Raw genomic sequence first — 14,852 nt, forward strand, 5'->3', positions numbered from 1 at the left:
CTGCCCTGTCTGTGGCTTCAACACCATCAAAACACATAAGCCATGTGGGCCGCAAAGACTGAGGGCAATAAACACGGGAGAAATGCTGACAGCCCACAACATTCTAGACACTTATTTGTCTCTGAACTGGAATCAGCTCCCCTCTGTCCACCTTTGTGTGGGCACACGGCACACACTTCAGGGCTGTGGCTACTCGATGCTGTCAACTCCAGCAAGACTCTGCCTGCAAAACCAGCAGATGACCGTTCAGTCACTTATGGGCTCTCAGATATGAATTTTCACACTTATAAAACAAGTGTATCTGGTGTTCTGGGAATGTCTGGCAGCCTTATGGAGAGGCCCTAAAGCCTCCTGACATCACCACCTCAGAATGAAGGGTCAAATGAAGTCGCCCAACACACTTCCCGTTCAGAGGGGGGCAGTACACCGAGGGTTCCTTCCCCGCCATGCCACCGCCTGCTGGACGCCAAGGCCAGATATCAATTAGGCGACGCTTAAGCCTCCCTGCCTATGACTCACCCATTTAACAGAAACCGTATCATACACTTCCCATAAATACAATGCACTGATGGTAAAGCACAGACCCCTAAGTGATGACATCAGAGTTGGCACAGAGCTGGCACAGAAATTGATGCTCGCAGCCTGTCTGCAGCTCAGCCTCTCCCCTCCCGGCCAGTGCCGGCGGCACAGGCTGGGCGTGTGCAGCCCCACAAGCTCCCGCAGCCCCAGACAGAAGTACAGCAAAGCCTGGGAAAGGAGGCGAGAGCTGCCCCTGAGTCTACCAAGCAGACCCGGCATGGGTGCTACAAGCCTCCTTGACAAGTGGACTCTCGGGCCCTCCCATCTGCCCAGGCCTGACGATGCTTGTGTGACGTAAGGAAGGCTCTCTGGGGGAAGTGGGGCGGCCAGACCCGGCAGCAGGGAGCGGGGCCCAGCGCTTTCTGAATTCAGGGACGAAAAACAGGTGCACTAGGCCAGCCAAGCCCACTCTGACTCAGCACAGCGGAGCATCCTTCCCGGGGGTTCCGAGCCCCGCTCTGGGCCAGGCACCCGCTGGCAGAGGGAGCTCGGCGCTGGCACAGCCTGTGCAGTAGGCGTCCGCACCACTGGCTTTCCTGCAGCTCACCTCGGAGACAAACGTGCAGCTCCAAGGACAGTCTCAGCCGCAGCTGGGCACTCAGAATTTATCGGCCGAGAAAGAACTAGTTAGCAGCCTGGCTAGAAGTTAACACTAAAATCCCGAGACCCTGGAGCCGTGTCTGTGCCCAGCGAGGGCTGCACTCAGTGCTCTGAGGACAGCAGCTCGTTTCCCGCTCGAGCGAGCGGGGAGAGCGAGGCCCGTGCTGCTGCTGTCGCGTCCCGGTCACGGTCACGCTCAGGCTCCCGTGCAGAGCCCAGGGCAGCAGGACCAGGTCGTGGGAAGACCACCGCCTCACTCGCCTCCACCACGACCCCTGCCGCCATGCTCCGAACCGGGGGCTCTGCTGACCGTGTGGCTGAGTTTCTCTGGGTCCCCGTCATCCGTGTCGTCACCGCTCACCCTCGGCCCCCGCGGGGGAGCCCTGTAAGGACAAGTGGGCTGTTCATCGTCTGTGTGTGCCGGGGGCCGTGCAGACACAAGCCCAGGCCTCTCCCCAGCCCCGGGGGCCGCTCATTTAACACCTGAAGGGCTCCCAACGGCCGCTGCACTTCCAGGCTGTGGCCGCCTCCACCCGGTGGTCAACGTGCAGAGTGCCAGCCACCAACGGGCAGCTCCACGCCCCCAGCCCACGGCCGGGTGTGCCAGGGCTCTGGAGACAGGGAGGGGCCCTGGGCACGGCTCTGGAGGCCCAGCTGCCGACTGAGGCTGGGTTCAGTCAACAGCCACGTGGGAAGCTCCACACACATCCCCCCGCCCCCAGCCCACAGCAGGCAGAACTGAACTCTGCAAAGATCAAAGGGCTCTTCGGTCAAGAAGCGCACACACCCAGCAGGTTACGCGGCTTCTCTCTGAGAAGGTCATTTCATCCCTAATCGGAGCCCAGGATGCTGACAAAGTTTCCAGATAAACATCCCTTGGTAAAGCCCCGTACTTACAAGGAATGCTTCCCCACAAAGAAGGGGGACAAGGAAGATCCATGACCCACCTCCCAGAAGTGGTTTGGGGGTGCAGACAAGGGAGTTCTTCATGAGGTGCACATGAAGCGTGGTAATTACCATGGTAATCACCATGAGCGTGGTAATCGCCATCCATCTGGACAATGCCACCCACCCGCCAGTCAATTCTTCCTCAAAGATGGAAAACACAAGTTCGTCCTGTACCATTACTAACATGCTCTTTGATGGTGGCCAAGAAGACCTGGTGGGGTCCGGTCTGGGTCCTCCAACCCCTGCACCAGCATTTCACCCCTTAGCACAGTCAGCAGGGATCAACCAGAAAATTATAACCCAGCATGAAACACACGTATTGAGACTTTTGTTTCAAATGAAGACCCCGGTATTCCAAAATGTTTCCCCTCTGAACGTTAACTCTTTTTTGGAAAGCCTTTCCCTAAACAAAAGCAAAGACACTTAGAAATCCTGAACACTTTCCATGGAAAAAAATCATAATGCTGTTTAAAAGACTGCCTTAAAGAAAATAAATGGAAATACGAGAGTCTGCAAATAACTACTGTACACATCAGGTTGGTCTGTTTGTTACTCAACTTCGGTAGTTGTTAATGATTCAGATATCAAAAATTCTAAGTGTCATATAAGAATGTTTTAAAGCATTTCCAAACGCTTTTTAGAACTACAAGAACAATGAATATTTTTGGTTTCAGAATGTTTTCCACTGCACTGTAATGAACAAGAAGCTCAGTGTTCAGTTTTAAACCAAAGCAGGGATTAAATCAAGAATTCAGTTTGAATTGTGTATCCATCTAAATACAACAGTGGAAAACATCGTAACTACAGGCGACGATCTCCCTCAGACACGCCCTCCCACAGCTAACATGTAACGCTTCAACTCTTCCAGGCCCGGAAACCTCCCAGAACTGACTCCTGCTCTCACTTGTGCCAAATGTGTTACATCAGACAGGAAGGGGAAGCGTGAAATTCAGTTTATAACCTGAGGCCAAGATATGAGCTCTGGTTTGAAAAACGAAAAGCTGCTGGGGTGACCTAACCCACTCCAACCCTTCAAATAATTAAGACATTTAACCCCAAAGATAGATGTCCAACAAGGAACTACCATGCTCAGACTGACCGCTGGGCAAACACACAGAGATGTGTCTTGAGTCCAGGGGTCAGACAGCAGGCCAAGACACCACAGTGAAGGAAAGGAGAGGACCAGATGAAACGCTATCCCTTCCCTTCTCCTAAGGCGCACAGCTCTGGGCTGAGTCGCTGGGATTGGCTGACTCACCAGCTCTCCACCTTGCCCTGGTCAGCCCGGGGGCTGGCTTTGGAAGGGCAACTGCCTGCTGAGAGGGAAAATTAGGAACACGACTCTCAATTCTGGGGCACAGTCTCATGGGTAGTATCATTTTCCACTTTTAAAGACTTTTCCCTAAACTGAAACAGGCAGGGCCACTGAAATCATTCAGCGGCAGATGAAACAGATTCCACGTTGCTTTTCCGTCCCTTCCAACAACGTATTACAGTTAGGCAATCCTAGAAGCAAGTCCTCTTCCACAGCCACGTCTGGAAAAAGGCATGCGGAGCCCTAGTACCCTTGGCAAATGTGTTTTCAGAGACACCAGAACATTACTATGATACATTTTTCTGCTGGCCCTGCCGTTTATCACTGAAGAACTGCTGCTGCTGCTATAACCCTCACAACAGCCTTCTGACAAGTCTCCTTGGTCTTTAACTGGTGACAGAAGTCACACAAACAAAAAGCCACTCCTCGTACACACATCGTGTGCACAGGCTGCCGCCCTCCCCTGGCACCCTACCCAGCACCAGCAGGTAGGATCAGAGCCGCCTGGGGGGACTGCAGCAAGGAGAGGGCTGGGCAGGAGGCTGCCAAGGGCAGGGAGGCCCCAAACCACAGTCAGCTCCGGGAAGCACCAGGGTCACACCAAAACACCACTAATAAGCAGCTGCTACAAAGACAGGGAGGTGCGAAGGGGGAGCAGGGCTGCACAGCTGCACCGAGCAAGTAAGAACCCGTATCCCCTCTGGGCCAGGCCAAGGCCGAGCAAGGGGCGGTCCCAGGCACCCAAAGCCCTCGACCCAACACTGGGAGAACTCTCCGACCCCAAAGGCGATGAAGTACGAGCCCTTCCGGTCCCTGAACTCGCCCCAGCACCTCGGGTGCCCATCCTCCAACGGACCCGCTGCAGGAGAGCAGAGATTTCAGGAACACCTCCCCCCCCCAGCCCACCCTGGGAGATCACCCACGGTGGGGGAGGGGAGCAGAAAAGCCAGACCCAGAGAAGTGGTCAGCCCTGGGCAGGGGGCGGAGCGGGGTCAGTGTTCCTTGGGTCGCTCAGGCACACTGTGGATGTCCGAGGCGCCTAGACGTGACCACTGGCCCCACCCCGGCTAAGACGCCCCCCCAGCCAAGACCCCAGCGCCCCAGCCCTACCGCGGTGCCAGCCGCCAGGGTCCGACCCCCGGACGCCTAGGGTGCTCCCAGGACTCTGCGCCCGGCTCCTGGGCACCGCCGCACCCAGACTAGGACTAGCTCTGGCCGCAGCGGACACGAGCCCTGAGCAGGCGGCAGGGACGCAGCGCCCGCAGTGCGACTGGCGCAGCTGCCGAGGAGCAGGGCGCGCTGCCCAGACCCCGACCCCACGGCCGGGGAGGGGCGCAGCGCCGGGAGGACCGCACCTCCGACCCCGCTGAGCCTGCGGCCCCGGGCGCACTCACCCCGCCACCGCCGGGCAGGGGACTGCCCTGCATTTGACAGCACGCGGGTGGGCACGGGAGAAGAATGGGCACGGGACAAGGATGGGGACGCGAACTGGGCCGAGGCGCGGATCGGTCCTGGGTCGGGAAGGCAGGGCCGGGACAGTGGGATGGGGACCCGCTCTGCACACAAGGAAGGAGGGGTCCGTCCGGGACCCGGGAGAGGGACATGGGGGTCCCCTCCAGAACCTGGGGTAAGTGGGGAGAGGGTCTGTTCCGGATTGCGGAGGGAGGTTAAGAGGTACATTCCGGGTCCAGGATAATGTGGGGGGGGGGAGGCAGAAGAGGAACGGGAGAGTCATCCCTGGAGTAAGGAGGGGGGATGGAAAGGTTTTTCCGTGACCCAGGAGAAGTAGGAGGGGGTCTGCTCGGGCGACCACACGAGGTGTGAGCAGGGCACCACGCAGGACCGGAATGAGAAGGGAGAGGGGCCCATCTGGCAGCGGGCAGGCGTGGGGAGGGAGTGCACCCCGGCCCGAGGGTAAGAGCAGCAGGGGAGGTTTGGGACCGGGCGGGGTGGGGGGACCCGTGTAAGGGGGAGGGCGACGGTGTGAGCAAGTCGCGGAGTGGAGGGTAGGGTGTCGGCGGCACCACGGAGAGGCCGGTCCCGACCGGGAAAGGGGGTCTGCCTCGGCAACGAGGGACGGGTCCGCTCACCTTGGGTTTGTACAGCCACTTTCGGAACCTGTTCATCATCGCCGCGCCGGCCCGGCCCGGCCCCGGCGGCCCTCACCTCCGCAGCGCTGCGCCTGGGCCCGGCTGCGGCGCGGGGCGGGCGGACGCGGGGCAGGGCCGGGCCGGGCCGGGGTCCCGCGCGGACCCGGGGCGCCGGGCGGGCGGCGTCAGGTGCGCGGAGCAGGTGCGCCGCCGGGAGATGCTCGGAGAGCTGCGCGCGGCACTGACCCGCAGACCGCGGTGGGCAGGTGGACGCGCTGACTGACCAGGCACGGGGGCGCCGGCTCCTCGCGGCTCACTGACACCAGGTGCCTCGGCCGGCCACCGCCGCCCGAGCCACACATGCGCCGACGCGCCGCGAGCCCCAGGCCAGCCGCAAGCCACCGAGGCTGCCCAATCCGGTCGCTGCGCCGCGCCGCGCCCCGCCCGAGGCGCGCTCCCCCGCAGGCGACCCGGCGCGCCCGGAGGGGCCGAGAACTACAAGTCCCGATGGGCATTGCGGGGAAGAAGGGGCCCTGGATGTGGCGACCTTCCTGGGCTGCGGGCGCTGTGCATTCTGGGGGTTGTAGTCTCCCCTCGGACGGCTCCGGAGCGTACAGTGGTTGCTAGGTGACAACGCCCAAACTGCGCCCCAGCACCGCCCCTGCCCTGAGGGTTGCCGGGGTTCCGGCCGAGCAGAAGTGGAAGGGGAGATCCACTGCTATTCCCCAATCCCCTCGCGCCCGCTAGCCCTGCAATGTCTGTGCGGCGGGCGGTGGCGAGAAGGGAGGTTCCGGAGCGCCTGCGGAGCCCGCTGACAGGTACGGGGGGAAGGGAAGCAGGCGAGACCCGAAAGGGGGCCGAGACGCGTCCCCTCAGCACCAGCATCACCCACGTGCAACTTCCCTAGCTCTGCGGGCCAGTTCTCGTCTTTCTGTTTCCCATCTTCTTGCTTTCGCTCACCACCGTTTTGGTCTTCTTCCCAGCTCCTTGACTAAAGTTAACGGTGCTTTTTTTTTTTTTAATCGCCACAATAAACGATGCTTTTTAAAAAGATATTCTCCCGTATTCACTACTTCCCCTAGCCATGCCCTAATTTGGACCCATAAAAACAATCAACAAAATCTGAGAATCTATTAAGTGCTAAGCAGAAAGCTAAAAACAAGTGTGTGGTCTCACTTGAAACTCCCTCTGGTGCCTGAAGAATCAGGGACAAAGAGGCTGCTGCGCTCTGGCTGTGGGAGGGGACCCTCCCCCAACCGCCTTGCGCTTTCAAACCCTGCCCCCACCCAGCAGCACTTCGGGTACGTGCAGATTTAGGGTGCACAAGAGGGAGGTAACTCTCTCTTGATAGAGAATTTATTCTCTGCTGCTCATGTTATCACTGGCCCAGCGTCCAGGTGCTCAGCTGGGCTGGACTCCCTGGCCCCTCTATTCCATTAGAGTCAACGTGAGTCTAGGCACCGGCAGCCGTCTGAGATTTCCCTGAGTGTTGGCAGTCCTCCGGGTTCGTTTTTGAGTACCTGATTGATCCTCCCCACTCCCCTCCAGCTACCACCAGTCACTGCTTCCCTAAAGAGCAAAACCCCTCCGGAGTTGCCTCTTATCTCCAATTCATTTCCACCTTTTCTCTCTTGAGCCTGCTCCAATCAGATTTTCACCCAGCCCCTCCTCCCAGGCTCTTTAACTAAGTCATACTTGACCTCCATGTTGCTAAATCCAACTATGAGAGCTCAGCCCCGCCTCTTCCAGGAACAAGTGTCCCAGCTGAGTACTCCCCTCCTGGACACACTGTCCTTACTTGGCTGGAACAGGTCTCACTCTCTGCCTCTCCTGCTGTGGCTGCTCCTCTTGAGTCTCCTTGGCTGGCATCTCCTTGCTCCTCAACATCCTGACTCTAGAACCCCGGGACTCGGTCCTTGGAAGTCCCTCTATCCACCCTCTCCCTGGATGACTTCCTGCGGTCACATGGTTCAATAAACAACCGTTTTCTCCTGACCTTCCCAAACCTGCATCTCCAGCCTGAACCTTGCCCCGGGACTCTAGACCCCTTTCCCTGTTCTTTGCCGGTTGGATGTCTACCAGATTCCCCCAAACAAAACGTGTCCGACTGTACTCCCATTCATCCCCCATAAATCCTGCTCTTCCCCCAGCCACTGTTTCCAGTCTGAGAACTTGGGTAGACTCTCTGTGGGTGTGCCCTTGGCCTACTCCAAGCCTGGGACTATTGTTGCTGCTCAGAGCCTCCCTTCCTATGCTTCCCAGTTTGAAATTGTGCTCAGGATGGAGGCTGACCTCAGGGAAATGGGTGTATAGTTAGGATTAGATTCAGCTTTATGCAACGAAAAATTTCAGCATCATAGTGACCCAAACAAGATTATCAGTGTGTCCATAAAATAGGTCCATGGGGAGGCACCCCCAAAAGTCAACAGGGATCTGGGCTCCTCTAGCTTGCTCTTCTGCCATCTTTGCTTGTTTCCTTGTGGTCCAGAATTGCTGCCTAAGTTCCTCCCATCACCTCTGGAGTCCAGGCAGCAGGGTGGAAAAGAGAAGAAGTCTATGCTCCTCCCTTTCCAGGAGACTTTCTGGAAGTCTCAAACTCTTCCACTTCTTGGCATACCTAGATGCCAGGAAGGCTGTCGTCCCCCCACCCCCACCCTGTGCTCTGGGGCCCTTGGCCTGCCACCTGCTGTCACCTTCCTGGAAAATCTCCGGCTTCCCAGTCCCAAGCCTGCCCCTTTCTGGGCTCCCTCCCCGGGCCGGGTGCAGGGCCCACCCATCCACAGAGCCATCATTCTTCCTGGTTGGAGATGGGTTCCCTGAACCCTGGTGCCCAGAGCTACCACTGGGGAGCCCGAGGCTACCCTGCACCCCTCCTGTCCCTTCCTACGCGACCTGCTTCAGGGCGCCTCAGGAACCCTGTCCATCGATTCTGGGATATTCCCTTGCATTGTGTCTCTCGCATTTTCTGGAACTTCTGTTAGTTGGAATTCAGATCTCTGGAGTGGTTCCCGATTTTCTTGGTGTGTTTCTCCTACTTCCTACATCTTCATCTTTTTCTGCTCTCTGGGAGATTTCCTCAGCTTTATCTTCTGCCTCTTCTATTTATATCTTTACTTCTGCTGTCATATTTTAATTTCCAAGAACTCTTTCTTTTCCTGCAGATGTTTCTTGGATACCGTATCTTTCTCCATCTCTCAGAGGTGGTATAGTTGTTTGTTTCCAGGTTTTTCCTGCTGTGTATGTTGTCTGCTTTCTCCTACTTCCTTTTTTGCTAGTTTCTGTTTCCATGTTTGGTGTCAGAGGCTCTCTGCAGTGTCTGGTGGCATTTGGCCTTCGTTCTCTTTCAAGTGATGGTGGGGGGGCTCCCCCAGTGGGCCGTGATTGGCTGGGATTGGCCATCTCATTGGTGACCCCCAGTGTCAGTGTATGTGGCTTTTGTTTTTTCACTCAGTCTCCATCCTGGAGGGCCTCGGTCTGGGTGCTGCCATCCAGAGCCATTCCAGCTTGTTGGGTGGAGAAGAGGTGCCCCTGTTGTCCCCAGGGCACTAGCAGCCTGGCTTTGCCAATAGTTGGGGCGCAAGAAGCCAGCAGCGTGGTGACCCAGGGAAGCTGCTCAATCAGTGTGGAACAAGGCGGGGGGATGAGAGAGGAGCTCCTGGGGGGCTTGGCCACCCTGCCCTGAGGACAATTTGGGGGCCACCTGTTAGAACCTCTTCCTGGGGTCCCATTCCTACCCCAAGTGGCTTCTCCAGGGTCAGCCAAAGAAGGGCTCTGAGCAAACCAGTCTCCTGCAGCTTGTCTGTTTCTGGAATGCTCAGGCCTGGCCATTTACCAGCTATGCATCCCCTCTGGGTGCTGCTTACCTCACCTTTAAAATGGGGGTATTGAACGTGGTGACCCGAGGATTCTTCTTGCCCCAAACTTTTGTGTTTAGGTCCCCCTCTCCCTCCGAGCAGGGCCTGCTGAGTCATCCACCACCAAACCCCAGCTGGGCTGAGGGCCACTCAGGCTGACTCACGAGATGCCTCCACTCTCTGGCCTGGCCTCTCCCAGGGGTCATCCCCACCCGTGCACGGCTGGAGGGCTTGGGGGCACGTGGGGCGGCCAGGGAGCCTCCAGGGGCACGGCAGAGAGGGCTGCTGGGGCTATGGGCGAGTGGGAGCCTGGGGGCGGGCTCCCCAAGGCCTGCAGGGACACAGTCCAGGAAGTGGGCCTGGGGTTCCCCCGCCGGGGTCCCCACTTCCCTCCAACACTCCTTGTCCCACAAGGTCCCAGGCTCCCTGGTGGACCTCCTGTCAGTTTGGTGAAGGTCCTTCGCCACCTGCCGAGCTGACAGCCCAGGGCGCATGGAGGGTGTGACCTGTCACGGTTTGCTTTTAGGGTCCCACCTGGGAAGATGGCCTACTATGGAAAAAGCATTGAAACTGTGATTAAGCTACTGGACCAATTTAAACCTGAGAAGGACAGTCCCGAGCAGTTCCTGGAGGCTGCGGCCACCTCCCTGCAGGTAAGTTCCGAGTGGTGGCTCAGGGCTCACGGGGAGGCCGTAGCAGTGACGCCTGTCAGGTTTTTTGGGTTTTTTTTTAATTTATTTATTTTACTTATTTATTTTTGGCTGCGTTGGGTCTTCATTGCTGCTGCGCACGGGCTTTCTCTAGTTGCAGCGAGCGGGGGCTACTCTTTGTTGCTGTGCGCAGGCTTCTCATTGCAGTGGCTTCTCTTGTTGTGGAGCACGGGCTCTAGGCGCATGGGCTTCAGTAGTCGTGGCACGCAGGCTCAGCAGTTGTGGCTCGCGGGCTCTAGAGCGCAGGCTCAGTAGTTGTGGCGCATGGGCTTAGTTGCTCCGCGGCATGTGGGATCTTCCCGGACCAGGACACGAACCCGTGTCCCCTGCATTGTCAGGAGGCTTCTTAACCACTGCACCACCAGGGGAGCCCTGTCAGGACCTTTTTAGTTTCATTCCTAACAGCTGCTTTCCTTCCTTCACGAGGAGAGGCCCAAGGCGAGATTCCCAGCTAGCCAAAGGCTTACGTCAGCACTCACTCTGAATCTCGGATGCCCTTCAGGGATGGGACCCCCTCTTTGCTTCAGGAGGCACTCCTACCTCCCAGAATGTACATCAGACTACTCTCGTGACAAGGGAACATGGGCGCCGTCACTCGGGTTGCGTCTGTGGGGTCGTCTCACCCTCAGGCGAAGGTGGACGGGAGTCAGCCTCACAGGCACCTCAGCTCAGCACCCTCCACTGGGGCACGTCTTCGTCCCCCAGGGCAGGGATGTGCGTGGGGCAGAGGGGCCGCACCTGGAAGAGCTACTCGGCCCTTGGTCCCGTGCCCCGGGGGTCCCTGTCCTACCAACAGCCCGCCCCACTTCAAGCACATGCAGAGAGACCCTGGGCTGAAGTCTCTGGGCCCAGGTCTGACCTCGCTCTAGCACCTCGGAAGCCTCCCTGTGACTTGACCCCGCATCCGTCCGTCCATCAAGGACAGGTGCCAGGAACAGGGGTACGCGTTGCCGGGGTGCCACCTTCATGACTCCGGGCCGTGGACTCCGTTGGACGGGGCATCCAGAGGAGACTAAGTCCACCCAGGCAAGCGCTCGGGGATTGCCACTCGGCCTGCTGCCCCCGTCCCCCTCGCCTGCGCCCCCCGGAAGGAGGAGCAAATGGGGTCTTAGGGGATGTTCGCCATGAATCGACAGCTGCAGCCTTCCCTTACTCTGCTTAACGAGGCCCGTGAGCGGCTTTGCTGGCCCTGGGATGTGACTGTGGCCAGGCCCCACCCCCATACACCTGCAGGGGTGTGGCCTGTGCTGTGCTGAAGACAGACCCACCTTCCCTTTCTCCATCAGCCGGCTTGTGGTGCAGCAGCTGGAAAACCTGGTTGGGAGGATGGGGGGCAGGGCCCCGGCAGTGCACGCAGAGCTGAGGAGTCTGGAAACCAAAGCCTCTCTCACAAGAGAAAGCTTGGGACCGCTGCCCCAATCCCTGTTCCCCTGTGTCATTCAGAAAACGATGTCTCTGCCAACTGGAGCCTGGCAGTCAGCATGGACTGGGGCATGGGCTGCACCTCCTCAAACCCTCCCCTGAGACCCTAAGCACTGGGGGGGAATGATGAAAACAGCCAAGGCCAGGCCCATCCACAATCCTTCTCTTTCCCAGTCTGAGCTGGCCTTGCACAGCTCAGCGCAGCCCCATCCCGGCCGGCCTGCCCCTCCCCACCTGCAGGCCCGGCCCCTTTGTCTACTCCTTCTGTCTGTCCGGCCTCACTCCCCTCAGTGGGTCTTTCCCATCACCCACAGCTGCTATGCATTCCCTCAGCCTAAAAAAAAAGACCTCTCTACTCCAATTCCCTGTGTCACCCACGTTTCTCACCCTCCATTTCCAATGGGACGCCTTGGTGTCCTTCTCTCTGTCCCCAGCCCCGGCCCCCCAGGCCCTGCCAGGCATCCCTTACCGCTCAGCAAAAGTGGTAATGTCCTTATTTCTCCAGAATAATTATTGAAAGTGGGTTTTTTACAACAAATAGTTTGGGATGGGAATTCCCTGGTGGTCCAGTGGTTAGGACTCTGAGCTTCCACTGCAGGGGGCACAGGTTTGATCCCCGGTCAGAGAACTAGGATCCTACAAGCCGCACGGCACAGCCAAAAAAAAAAAACAAAGTAGTTTGGGGATTTTTTTCCCACATCCGATGGATTATTAATAGTAAATGAGCCCTAGCTGTCACCGGTGAGCCATGGCATGATGACAGACATGTGCAAGGCCGTGGGGAGGGAGGCACCATGCCAGCTCGGCCCCCAACCCAGCGGCGCCCTGAGTCTTCCAACGGGGCCATCTGCGTCTTTGAGATGTGCCTATGCTGGACGGACGGAGAAGCAGCTTCTTTTACAGATGCACCTGTCTTTTCCATCCCTTCAGAAAGCCATCCTAAGTCCAAGTGGAATGGTACACTGGAAACTGACACAGCTTGGACAACGTACCTTTACTTCCAGCTGTCAGGAAATCGGTGCAGTACACCGATCTCGTTAGGCCAGGGCTCAAGACTGCCACCTGGCAGAGAATTACACAGCACATAGACCCACTGGCAGAGAGTCCGGGGAAGGGCGGGGCTGTGGATTCAGCTGGGTCCCCCAAAAAGAAATGTTGACGTCCTCACCCCAGCTACCTGTGAATGTGACTTTATTCTGAGATACCATCTTTGCAGATATAATTAATAATCTCAAGATAGGGAAAAGTCCAAGGATTTGCGGATTGGGGGCAGGGTGTGGTGACTCTCCCTCTCTAGACGGAAGCCTGGGAACCCCTCGCCTCACACACACACACACACACACACACACACACAGCAGCCTCCCAGCCCTCTGACAGGGGTTCCCTCGGGCATGGTCCCGATGGCATTTCTGCACAGAGAACATATGTCAGTGGGAGAGGATTTGGTCTAAGATCAGAAAGGGATCCATTTACCGTTGAGAGAAAGTTCTCCCTCAGCAGCACGGTGCGCGAGGGGGGCTAAGGTGTGGGGAGCAGCCTCTCCAGATGCCAGTCTGCGGAGTGGTTGTAGAAACAGAAGTGGCCTGACGTCTGGGAACAGCACTGAGGACCCGGCTGGGGGCCTGGAGCTGGAGAAAGGACAGAGGGCAGGAGAGGGCGGCACCAGCGACAAGGCACTGCTGCCAGCCAGCGCCTGGCCCTCAGGGGGGAGCAGGAGGGAGGAGGTGCTTCCCACCCTGCCTCCCTCCTGCGCCAGGCTTTGCCCACCCTCACTGGTTAATATCTCTTTGGAACAAGCGTCATTTCATTAGTTCACCACCTATAAGGGGGATGGAGCCTGGGGGCGTCACTCCTCCTGGCTACCCAGCACCACGGCTCAGGCACCAGGACCACCAGGTTGGGTGTAGGAACGTCCAGAGAACTGCCCGGGCCTGCAGGACAGAGGTGGGGTGTGATGGGCACAGCAGGCAGCTTGGGGTACCCAGGAAGCCCATGAGGTCTGAGTAGCCCTTGCAGAAGTGTCTGGCTTTGAGAGAGATTCCCTGGGGGTGGGAGGAGGGGAGAGAAGGAGATCCAGCCACTCAGAAAACAGTGGGCAGGAGGGCAGGTGAGCTCTGAGCAGGGGAACGAAAGGCTCAGCCCTGGGCTGGCAGGAGAGGTGCCCGGCAGCTGGTCAGTCAGACAGTCTGGGGGTGAGGCAGGGGTGGGGAAAGGCCGGCTCCCCAGCCCGAGTGAAAGGGGTGGGGGGGAGGGTGGGCAGGGAAACCGGAATGGGCTTGTGCAAGAGGCTGGGGGAAAAGCAGGAGTGGGTGGAGCCTGGAAACACCAGCCCAGGTCCCTGCGGGAAGGCCCAGGGTGGCAGGGTGGCAGGGTGGCAGCGGCCAAGTCCCAGAAAGCCTTGTTTCACTTTCTAGTCCGTAGTGTCAGAGAAAACCTGGGCTCAGGAAATATTTTTTATTTTAATATCTATTTTTAAATACCTGATATGTTGACATCAAAGATCCAAAACCCAAAAGGTTCCAAATGGTACCAGCGGGGGTCTCGCTCCCACACCGGCCCTCCCAGGAGACCAGCGGCCTGTGGTTCCTTCCAGAGACGGTACAGGCCTGTCTTGCATAGATAATAGATCTGGAAAAAGTTTGTTTAAGCTCTCAATTTTACGTTTAAAAGTTATATATAATTATATATGTATTTAAAAATCTTTTTCAAAACGGTAGCGCATTGTAACACAGTCCTGCCTTTGCTTTTTTCACTTAACGAGATATCCCGGCGACTGTTCCATGTTCTTATCATGAAGCCATAAGCATCCTTCTGTCTGGCTGTGCCGGAGCCATCGCAGCCACCCCCATGGACGGGATCACGGCTGTTTCCAGTCCTTTACTGTTGCAAATCGCCGTGGGACTGACTGGCCCACTTGTCCCGCTGCACCTGGCCAGATGCGCCCAGGGTCAAGTCCCAGAAAACACACGTGCGAGAGCATTGGCCCTCATGATTTCAAAAGATCTTTCCAGTTGACCCTCCACAGAGACCTCCACGTTGACACTCTGTCTGGCAGGTGGGGAGTGCTTGTTCCCCTATGGCTTGCTTACGTAGCGTGCTAGCAAATGTTATCTTTGCCAACCAAATAGGTGGGAAAAGGCAGTTGGTGTAGTTATAATATCTTCTTTTTTTTTTAAGACAAAACCCATACTTTTATTACAGTTTATTTATTTATTTTTGGCTGCGTTGGGTCTTCGTTGCTGCATGCAGGTTTTCTCTAGTTGGGGCGAGCGGGGGGCTACTCTTTGTTGCGGTGCACGGGCTTCTCATTGCGGTGGCTTCTCTTGTCGCGGAG

At 57.5% G+C, this 14,852-nt stretch overlaps 2 protein-coding genes across 3 annotated transcripts in view; one reads left to right on the forward strand and one right to left on the reverse strand.

Moving 5' to 3' along the window:
- Positions 1–5,968, reverse strand: part of ZFYVE28 (zinc finger FYVE-type containing 28) — a 128,317-nt gene extending 122,349 nt beyond the window's left edge. For both annotated transcript variants that reach the window (XM_079919314.1, XM_079919313.1), the window contains exon 1: positions 5,533–5,968. In XM_079919314.1, the coding sequence (XP_079775440.1) occupies positions 5,533–5,571 (39 nt within the window). In that variant the 5' untranslated portion in view covers positions 5,572–5,968. The remainder of the gene's footprint in view (positions 1–5,532) is intronic.
- Positions 5,969–6,257: 289 nt separating this feature from the next.
- CFAP99 (cilia and flagella associated protein 99) overlaps positions 6,258–14,852 on the forward strand; it is a 43,496-nt gene continuing 34,901 nt past the window's right edge. Inside the window, exons 1-2 of the mRNA XM_079920894.1 lie at positions 6,258–6,350; positions 9,913–10,039. Of these exons, the coding sequence (XP_079777020.1) occupies positions 9,929–10,039 (111 nt within the window). The 5' untranslated portion in view covers positions 6,258–6,350; positions 9,913–9,928. The remainder of the gene's footprint in view (positions 6,351–9,912; positions 10,040–14,852) is intronic.

The sequence above is a fragment of the Stenella coeruleoalba genome (assembly GCF_951394435.1).
Source record: "Stenella coeruleoalba genome assembly, chromosome: 4".
Classification (NCBI taxonomy): domain Eukaryota; kingdom Metazoa; phylum Chordata; class Mammalia; order Artiodactyla; family Delphinidae; genus Stenella; species Stenella coeruleoalba.